This window comes from Taudactylus pleione, unplaced genomic scaffold (genome assembly GCF_031769625.1).
Source record: "Taudactylus pleione unplaced genomic scaffold, aTauple2 ptg000558l, whole genome shotgun sequence".
NCBI lineage: Eukaryota > Metazoa > Chordata > Amphibia > Anura > Myobatrachidae > Taudactylus > Taudactylus pleione.
In genome coordinates this window covers 780,012-791,254 of record NW_028284960.1, presented here as the reverse complement: position 1 = coordinate 791,254, position 11,243 = coordinate 780,012, and the positions used below count along the sequence as shown (strand labels likewise).

At 48.9% G+C, this 11,243-nt stretch overlaps 1 protein-coding gene across 1 annotated transcript in view; it reads right to left on the bottom strand.

The window, feature by feature from the left end:
- Nucleotides 1-2,296: 2,296 nt before the first annotated feature.
- Nucleotides 2,297-11,243, bottom strand: part of MPV17 (mitochondrial inner membrane protein MPV17) — an 86,074-nt gene continuing 77,127 nt past the window's right edge. Inside the window, exons 7-8 of the mRNA XM_088452915.1 lie at nt 3,817-3,869; nt 2,297-2,860 (exon numbers count right to left, since the gene is read on the bottom strand). Coding sequence (XP_088309041.1) covers nt 2,791-2,860; nt 3,817-3,869 — 123 coding nt within the window. The 3' untranslated portion in view covers nt 2,297-2,790. The remainder of the gene's footprint in view (nt 2,861-3,816; nt 3,870-11,243) is intronic.

The following is an 11,243-nucleotide window of genomic DNA, read 5'->3' as shown; positions in this document are numbered from 1 at the left end:
GAGCTAGTAACGGGAAGCAGACAGATAGAGGACGCTGTATACACACACAGAGCTAGTAACGGGAAGCAGACAGATAGAGGACGCTGTATACACACACACACAGAGCTAGTAACGGGAAGCAGACAGATAGGGGACGCTGTATACACACACACAGAGCTAGTAACGGGAAGCAGACAGATAGGGGACGCTGTATACACACACACAGAGCTAGTAACGGGAAGCAGACAGATAGGGGACACTGTATACACACACACAGAGCTAGTAACGGGAAGCAGACAGATAGAGGACGCTGTATACACACACACAGAGCTAGTAACGGGAAGCAGACAGATAGGGGACGCTGTATATACACACACAGAGCTAGTAACGGGAAGCAGACAGATAGAGGACGCTGTATACACACACAGAGCTAGTAACGGGAAGCAGACAGATAGAGGACACTGTATACACACACACAGAGCTAGTAACGGGAAGCAGACAGATAGAGGACGCTGTATACACACACGCGAGAGAGAGAGAGAGAGAGAGACACACAGAGGGGCAGGAGAGAAAGACCCCGAGACAGAGTGGCAGGAGAGAGAGAGTCCCCGAGACAGAGGGGCAGGAGAGAGAGAGATCCCGAGACAGAGGGGCAGGAGAGAGAGAGACCCCGAGACAGAGGGGCAGGAGAGAGAGAGACCCCGAGACAGAGGGGCAGGAGAGAGAGAAACCCCGAGACAGAGGGGCAGGAGAGAGAGAGACCCTGAGACAGAGGGGCAGGAGAGAGAGAGACCCCGAGACAGAGGGGCAGGAGAGAGAGAGACCCCGAGACAGAGGGGCAGGAGAGAGAGAGAGACCCTGAGACAGAGGGGCAGGAGAGAGAGAGAGACCCCGAGACAGAGGGGCAGGAGAGAGAGAGACCCCGAGACAGAGGGGCAGGAGAGAGAGAGACCCCGAGACAGAGGGGCAGGAGAGAGACACAGAGGGACAGGAGACGGGCAGGAGAGAGAGCACCCAGGCAGCATAATATATATTACACACACACATATATTTTTCTTTTTATTAAAAAATGTTATTGTGAGAAAAATATACTGTATATGGGTGAAGAGATGAATATTATAGGAGGGTTTATTAAATGTATTCCAGCTATATACAGGTTTGATACTGAAATACACTATGTCTAATCGATATATGTATACGCCACTATTTATATGTTACTTTTTCGTCCCTGTCACAAAGCAGCACTAGATGCCGTCTGATTTATTACGTTACATTTTGTACATTTTGCTTAAACACTTGACCTGATAATAAAGAAAATAGAAATGAAGATTAATCATTATGAGGCGCCATTTTCCTCGCCGGATCCGGATCCCCAGTGATAGTCTCTTCTCCCCAATTCTAGGGTCTGTAACATTACTCGCACACTGCTCCCTATCACCTCGCTCCCAGCTCAGAGGGTGGGCAGACGCCTCCATAGCGAGATCCCCCCCCTCACCTGGGCGATGGAAGGTGGCCCGCTGAGCCCACGCTATCCGTGCGCAGCGAGGATGTCCTGGGACCGGGTAACACCAAAATACTAATCGTATGCTCCATGTACAACTCGTCTGAGAGCCAATGAGGGTTCTTCTCACAATGACATTATGATACACACATGGCAAGATGGCATCAATATAGCACGTGACGCGTCGTACGTCAGACGGAACTGCGACCTTTCCGTTATATACGAAGACCTGCAACATTATATCTTGGAACAAGGGACACTAATAAAACAGGAAGCTATAGGAACAATGGAGCCTGTATATTGGTGAGACACTCCCGTTATCTATAAATAATAATGCCGGTAATTACGGTCATTGTTGGAAAATGAAGCGATATAATGGAGGGAAATCACCGACGCAAAATCCCTCATGTACGCAGCGCTGTATGACACAAGACCCCTAACAATGTGACCCACCAGGCGTGCGCAGGAGAGATGGGGAGATACGGGAACGATGGTAGCAATTTATACACGCCGTAATCCTCTTCCCGCTGTAAGACTTTCCGTTGACTCCATCAGAAAACACACGAGTATCCCCCACATGGCGAGCGTTCTATAAGACACTCATTAGCATAAGATTAGCAGACATGGTGGAAATGCGCCATTGGTTTCCCTGTAGGGTATACTATCGATGCCAACAAGAACTTACATGGAAAAATCTCCGCCCATTACGCACTAAAGATACAATTACCGGTGGCACACATTGTCCCTGGGTTTCTGCAGTCTCCTCACATTCGGCACATATCGGGCACTGCCCACTTTACAAGCAGCTGGAGTCAGTTCTGCAGAACAGATCACTTTATTGGAGGGACAATGTCACATGGTACAAATAACATGGTTCCTGAGATAGATCCTAGTGAGCAGGATCATGAAGGACGGACAGTACACAGACACTGGTATCGGAGGCTGACGCACACAGAGGGTGCAAGGTGGCGGCTGCGCAGTGTACCAGCTCAGGCGACGCCGTAGTAACAGATAAATTGGTGGTAACCAGGAGTACATCTGGGCTGTGACCGCCTCGAAGTGAACAACCATTGTTCTATGGGCCAGGAGTCCATACAAGATGCCATCCCACGGATGCTGCTCCTGGGCGCCAGGTTCCGCATACCGTATCTGTAGGGCTGGAATCTGCACACAGACGTTATACCAGCTCACATTGCTGTAGGGTGGATCTAGATCCTTCATTCCACCTGGGGCATTTCTGTAACACTTGTGGTAAGGAAGAGGCAGGATTTCAGTCCAAGAGACGAGTGTCCTCACAGCAGATCCCAGGATCAGGCCTGGTTCGCCTTCCAGGAGAGATAAGCGTTCCAGATAATTGCTACACACTGCACCACGGCCAGCCTGCCCGCAAGAGACAATATGGAGATATGACCAGGACAAGCACTTCAACCAGAAAATGTACAGCAGAGCCGACAAACCTTGTTACACTACATAACCTAGCATGCTCTGACTGGCCACATATACTGGAACTTTAGTAGGGGGCAATTCTCCCACTATATAACTCTCAGTCTGTGGCTTCCTGCTCTTCACATCACTCATCTCCTGATATACTCTGTGCTGCTGGGGACCCTACTCCTCCCACTATATAACTCTCAGTCTGTGGTTTCCTGCTGCCTCCATTCCCCTCTTCACATCACTCATCTCCTGATATACTCTGTGCTGCTGGGGACCCTGCTCCTCCCATTATATAACTCTCAGTCTGTGACTTCCTACTGCCCCCATTCCCCTCCTCACATCATGTCACTGCCCCTGTCACATACAGCCCTGTCCTCACTAACACATCACTCATCTCCTGATATACTCTGTGCTGCTGGGGACCCTGATCCTCCCACTATATAACTCTCAGTCTGTGGCTTACTGCTGTCCCCATTCCCCTCCTCACATCATGTCACTGCCCCTGTCACATACAGCCCTGTCCTCACTAACATATCACTCATCTCCTGATATACTCTGTGCTACTGGGGACCCTGCTTCTCCACTATATAACTCTCAGTCTGTGGCTTCCTGCTCTTAACATCACTCATCTCCTGATATACTCTGTGCTGCTGGGGACCCTACTCCTCCCACTATATAACTCTCAGTCTGTGGCTTCCTGCTGCCTCCATTCCCCTCCTCATATCATGTCACATGCAGCCCTGTCCTCACTAACACATCACTCATCTCCTGATATACTCTGTGCTGCTGGGGATCCTGCTCCTCCCACTATATAACTCTCAGTCTGTGGCTTCCTGCTGCCCCCATTCCCCTCCTCACATCATGTCACTGCCCGTGTCACATGCAGCCCTGTACACACATACCTATGATATAAAGGGATGAAGTAAAAATTTGCCATTTGAACCGCTGGCCATATCTGTAAGAAGCAAACAATAAAATTAGAAGAATTAAAGATACAAAGAAAGCAAATGAGACAGAGCACGTGGGAAATGGGGGTGTAACATGCAGGGTAGCCAGTGGTGTAAGGATGTACCACACAGGATAGACAGAGATGTAGTCAGGAGTACAGTACAGAGACAGGAGAAGGGTGAGGATGTACCACACAGGATAGACAGAGGTGTAGTCAGGAGTACAGTACAGAGACAGGAGAATGGTGAGGATGTACCACACAGGATAGACAGAGGTGTAGTCAGGAGTACAGTACAGAGACAGGAGAAGGGTGAGGATATACCATACAGGATAGACAGAGGTGTAGTCAGGAGTACAGTACAGAGACAGGAGAAGGGTGAGGATGTACCACACAGGATAGACAGAGATGTAGTCAGGAGTACAGTACAGAGACAGGAGAAGGGAGAGGATGTACCACACAGGATAGACAGAGGTGTAGTCAGGAGTACAGTACAGTACAAAGGGTGAGGATGTACCATACAGGATAGACAGAGGTGTAGTCAGGAGTACAGTACAGAGACAGGAGAAGGGTGAGGATGTACCATACAGGATAGACAGAGGTGTAGTCAGGAGTACAGTACAGAGATAGGAGAAGGGTGAGGATGTACCACACAGGATAGACAGAGGTGTAGTCAGGAGTACAGTACAGACATAGGAGAAGGGAGAGGATGTACCACACAGGATACAGAGGTGTAGTCAGGAGTACAGTACAGAGACGGGAGAAGGGTGAGGATGTACCACACAGGATAGACAGAGGTGTAGTCAGGAGTACAGTACAGAGACGGGAGAAGGGTGAGGATGTACCATACAGGATAGACAGAGATGTAGCCAGGAGTACAGTACAGAGACAGGAGAAGGGTGAGGATGTACCACACAGGATAGACAGAGGTGTAGTCAGGAGTACAGTACAGAGACAGGAGAAGGGTGAGGATGTACCATACAGGATAGACAGAGATGTAGCCAGGAGTACAGTACAGAGACAGGAGAAGGGTGAGGATGTACCACACAGGATAGACAGAGGTGTAGTCAGGAGTACAGTACAGAGACAGGAGAAGGGTGAGGATGTACCATACAGGATAGACAGAGGTGTAGTCAGGAGTACAGTACAGAGACAGGAGAAGGGTGAGGATGTACCATACAGGATAGACAGAGATGTAGCCAGGAGTACAGTACAGAGACAGGAGAAGGGTGAGGATGTACCACACAGGATAGACAGAGGTGTAGTCAGGAGTACAGTACAGAGACAGGAGAATGGTGAGGATGTACCACACAGGATAGACAGAGGTGTAGTCAGGAGTACAGTACAGAGACAGGAGAAGGGTGAGGATATACCATACAGGATAGACAGAGGTGTAGTCAGGAGTACAGTACAGAGACAGGAGAAGGGTGAGGATGTACCATACAGGATAGACAGAGATGTAGCCAGGAGTACAGTACAGAGACAGGAGAAGGGTGAGGATGTACCACACAGGATAGACAGAGGTGTAGTCAGGAGTACAGTACAGAGACAGGAGAAGGGTGAGGATATACCATACAGGATAGACAGAGGTGTAGTCAGGAGTACAGTACAGAGACAGGAGAAGGGTGAGGATGTACCATACAGGATAGACAGAGGTGTAGTCAGGAGTACAGTACAGAGACAGGAGAAGGGTGAGGATGTACCACACAGGATAGACAGAGGTGTAGTCAGGAGTACAGTACAGAGACAGGAGAAGGGAGAGGATATACAATACAGGATAGACAGAGGTGTAGTCAGGAGTACAGTACAGAGACAGGAGAAGGGTGAGGATGTACCACACAGGATAGACAGAGGTGTAGTCAGGAGTACAGTACAGAGACAGGAGAAGGGTGAGGATATACCATACAGGATAGACAGAGGTGTAGTCAGGAGTACAGTACAGAGATAGGAGAAGGGTGAGGATGTACCACACAGGATAGACAGAGGTGTAGTCAGGAGTACAGTACAGAGATAGGAGAAGGGTGAGGATGTACCATACAGGATAGACAGAGGTGTAGTCAGGAGTACAGTACAGAGACAGGAGAAGGGTGAGGATGTACCACACAGGATAGACAGAGGTGTAGTCAGGAGTACAGTACAGAGATAGGAGAAGGGTGAGGATGTACCATACAGGATAGACAGAGGTGTAGTCAGGAGTACAGTACAGAGACAGGAGAAGGGTGAGGATGTACCACACAGTATAGACAGAGGTGTAGTCAAGAGTACAGTACAGAGACAGGAGAAGGGTGAGGATGTACCACACAGTATAGACAGAGGTGTAGTCAGGAGTACAGTACAGAGACAGGAGAAGGGTGAGGATGTACCATACAGGATAGACAGAGGTGTAGCCAGGAGTACAGTACAGAGACAGGAGAAGGGTGAGGATGTACCATACAGGATAGACAGAGGTGTAGTCAGGAGTACAGTACAAAGACAGGAGAAGGGTGAGGATGTACCATACAGGATAGACAGAGGTGTAGAGTACAGTACAGAGACAGAAGGGTGAGGATGTACCACACAGTATAGACAGAGGTGTAATCAGGAGTACAGTACAGTACAGAGACAGGAGAAGGGTGAGGATGTACCATACAGGATAGACAGAGGTGTAGTCAGGAGTACAGTACAGAGACAGGAGAAGGGTGAGGATGTGCCATACAGGATAGACAGAGGTGTAGTCAGGAGTACAGTACAGAGACAGGATAGACAGAGATGTAGTCAGGAGTACAGTACAGAGACAGGAGAAGGGTGAGGATGTGCCACACAGGATAGACAGAGGTGTAGTCAGGAGTACAGTACAGAGACAGGAGAAGGGTGAGGATGTGCCATACAGGATAGACAGAGGTGTAGTCAGGAGTACAGTACAGAGATAGGAGAAGGGTGAGGATGTACCACACAGGATAGACAGAGGTGTAGTCAGGAGTACAGTACAGAGACAGGAGAAGGGTGAGGATGTACCACACAGGATAGACAGAGGTGTAGTCAGGAGTACAGTACAGAGACAGGAGAAGGGTGAGGATGTACCACACAGTATAGACAGAGGTGTAGTCAGGAGTACAGTACAGAGACAGGAGAAGGGTAAGGATGTACCATACAGGATAGACAGAGGTGTAGTCAGGAGTACAGTACAGAGACAGGATAGACAGAGGTGTAGTCAGGAGTACAGTACAGAGACAGGATAGACAGAGGTGTAGTCAGGAGTACAGTACAGAGATAGGAGAAGGGTGAGGATGTACCATACAGGATAGACAGAGGTGTAGTCAGGAGTACAGTACAGAGACAGGAGAAGGGTGAGGATGTACCACACAGGATAGACAGAGGTGTAGTCAGGAGTACAGTACAGAGACAGGAGAAGGGTGAGGATGTACCATACAGGATAGACAGAGGTGTAGTCAGGAGTACAGTACAGAGACAGGAGAAGGGTGAGGATGTACCACACAGGATAGACAGAGGTGTAGTCAGGAGTACAGTACAGAGACAGGAGAAGGGTGAGGATGTACCATACAGGATAGACAGAGGTGTAGTCAGGAGTACAGTACAGAGACAGGAGAAGGGTGAGGATGTACCATACAGGATAGACAGAGGTGTAGTCAGGAGTACAGTACAGAGATAGGAGAAGGGTGAGGATGTACCATACAGGATAGACAGAGGTGTAGTCAGGAGTACAGTACAGAGACAGGAGAAGGGTGAGGATATACCATACAGGATAGACAGAGGTGTAGTCAGGAGTACAGTACAGAGACAGGATAGACAGAGGTGTAGTCAGGAGTACAGTACAGAGATAGGAGAAGGGTGAGGATGTACCACACAGGATAGACAGAGGTGTAGTCAGGAGTACAGTACAGAGACAGGATAGACAGAGGTGTAGTCAGGAGTACAGTACAGAGACAGGAGAAGGGTGAGGATGTACCACACAGGATAGACAGAGGTGTAGTCAGGAGTACAGTACAGAGACAGGAGAAGGGTGAGGATGTACCACACAGGATAGACAGAGGTGTAGTCAGGAGTACAGTACAGAGACAGGAGAAGGGTGAGGATGTACCACACAGGATAGACAGAGGTGTAGTCAGGAGTACAGTACAGAGACAAGAGAAGGGTGAGGATGTACCACACAGGATAGACAGAGGTGTAGTCAGGAGTACAGTACAGTACAAAGGGTGAGGATGTACCACACAGGATAGACAGAGGTGTAGTCAGGAGTACAGTACAGAGACAGGATAGACAGAGGTGTAGTCAGGAGTACAGTACAGAGACAGGATAGACAGAGGTGTAGTCAGGAGTACAGTACAGAGACAGGATAGACAGAGGTGTAGTCAGGAGTACAGTACAGAGTCAGGAGAAGGGTGAGGATGTACCACACAGGATAGACAGAGGTGTAACCAGCAGTACAGTACAGAGACAGGAGAAGGGTGAGGATGTACCATACAGGATAGACAGAGGTGTAGTCAGGAGTACAGTACAGAGACAGGAGAAGGGTGAGGATGTACCACACAGGATAGACAGAGGTGTAGTAAGGAGTACAGTACAGAGACAGGAGAAGGGTGAGGATGTACCACACAGGATAGACAGAGGTGTAGTCAGGAGTACAGTGCAGAGACAGGAGAAGGGTGAGGATGTACCACACAGGATAGACAGAGGTGTAGTCAGGAGTACAGTACAGAGACAGGAGAAGGGTGAGGATGTACCACACAGGATAGACAGAGGTGTAGTCAGGAGTACAGTACAGACATAGGAGAAGGGTGAGGATGTACCATACAGGACAGACAGAGGTGTAGTCAGGAGTACAGTACAGACATAGGAGAAGGGTGAGGATGTACCACACAGGATAGACAGAGGTGTAGTCAGGAGTACAGTAGAGACAGGAGAAGGGTGAGGATGTACCATACAGGATAGACAGAGGTGTAGTCAGGAGTACAGTACAGAGACAGAGAAGGGTGAGGATGTACCACACAGGATAGACAGAGGTGTAGTCAGGAGTACAGTACAGTAGAAGGGTGAGGATGTACCACACAGGATAGACAGAGGTGTAGTCAGAAATACAGTACAGAGACAGGAGAAGGGTGAGGATGTACCATACAGGATAGACAGAGGTGTAGTCAGGAGTACAGTACAGAGACAGGAGAAGGGTGAGGATGTACCACACAGGATAGACAGAGGTGTAGTCAGGAGTACAGTACAGAGACGGGAGAAGGGTGAGGATGTACCACACAGGATAGACAGAGGTGTAGTCAGGAGTACAGTACAGAGACGGGAGAAGGGTGAGGATGTACCATACAGGATAGACAGAGGTGTAGTCAAGAGTACAGTACAGAGACAGGAGAAGGGTGAGGATGTACCATACAGGATAGACAGAAGTGTAGTCAGGAGTACAGTACAGACATAGGAGAAGGGTGAGGATGTACCATACAGGATAGACAGAAGTGTAGTCAGGAGTACAGTACAGACATAGGAGAAGGGTGAGGATGTACCATACAGGACAGACAGAGGTGTAGTCAGGAGTACAGTACAGACATAGGAGAAGGGTGAGGATGTACCATACAGGATAGACAGAAGTGTAGTCAGGAGTACAGTACAGACATAGGAGAAGGGTGAGGATGTACCATACAGGACAGACAGAGGTGTAGTCAGGAGTACAGTACAGACATAGGAGAAGGGTGAGGATGTACCATACAGGATAGACAGAGGTGTAGTCAGGAGTACAGTACAGACATAGGAGAAGGGTGAGGATGTACCATACAGGATAGACAGAGGTGTAGTCAGGAGTACAGTACAGAGACAGGAGAAGGGAGAGGATGTACCACACAGGATAGACAGAGGTGTAGTCAGAAATACAGTACAGAGACAGGAGAAGGGTGAGGATGTACCATACAGGATAGACAGAGGTGTAGTCAAGAGTACAGTACAGAGACAGGAGAAGGGTGAGGATGTACCATACAGGATAGACAGAGGTGTAGCCAGGAGTACAGTACAGAGACAGGAGAAGGGTGAGGATGTACCACACAGGATAGACAGAGGTGTAGTCAGGAGTACAGTACAGACATAGGAGAAGGGTGAGGATGTACCACACAGTATAGACAGAGATGTAATCAGGAGTACAGTACAGAGACAGTAGAAGGGTGAGGATGTACCACACAGTATAGACAGAGGTGTAGTCAGGAGTACAGTACAGAGACGGGAGAAGGGTGAGGATGTACCACACAGGATAGACAGAGGTGTAGCCAGGAGTACAGTACAAAGACAGGAGAAGGGTGAGGATGTACCATACAGGATAGACAGAGGTGTAGTCAGGAGTACAGTACAGAGATAGGAGAAGGGTGAGGATGTACCACACAGGATAGACAGAGGTGTAGTCAGGAGTACAGTACAAAGACAGGAGAAGGGAGAGGATGTACCATACAGGATAGACAGAGGTGTAGTCAGGAGTACAGTACAGAGACAGGAGAAGGGTGAGGATGTACCACACAGGATAGACAGAGGTGTAGTCAGGAGTACAGTACAGAGACGGGAGAAGGGTGAGGATGTACCACACAGGATAGACAGAGGTGTAGTCAGGAGTACAGTACAGAGATAGGAGAAGGGTGAGGATGTACCATACAGGATAGACAGAGGTGTAGCCAGGAGTACAGTACAGAGACAGGAGAAGGGTGAGGATGTACCACACAGGATAGACAGAGGTGTAGTCAGGAGTACAGTACAGTAGAAGGGTGAGGATGTACCACACAGGATAGACAGAGGTGTAGTCAGGAGTACAGTACAGAGACGGGAGAAGGGTGAGGATGTACCATACAGGACACACAGAGGTGTAGTCAGGAGTACAGAACAGAGACAGGAGAAGGGTGAGGATGTACCATACAGGATAGACAGAGGTGTAGTCAGGAGTACAGTACAGAGATAGGAGAAGGGTGAGGATGTACCACACAGGATAGACAGAGGTGTAGCCAGGAGTACAGTACAAAGACAGGAGAAGGGTGAGGATGTACCATACAGGATAGACAGAGGTGTAGTCAGGAGTACAGTACAGAGACAGGAGAAGGGTGAGGATGTACCATACAGGATAGACAGAGGTGTAGCCAGGAGTACAGTACAGAGACAGGAGAAGGGTGAGGATGTACCATGCAGGACAGAGAGAGGTGTAGTCAGGAGTACAGTACAGAGACAGGAGAAGGGTCAGGATCTACCATACAGGATAGACAGAGGTGTAGTCAGGAGTACAGTACAGAGACAGGAGAAGGGTGAGGATATACCATACAGGATAGACAGAGGTGTAGTCAGGAGTACAGTACAGAGACAGGAGAAGGGTGAGGATGTACCACACAGGATAGACAGAGGTGTCAGGAGTACAGTACA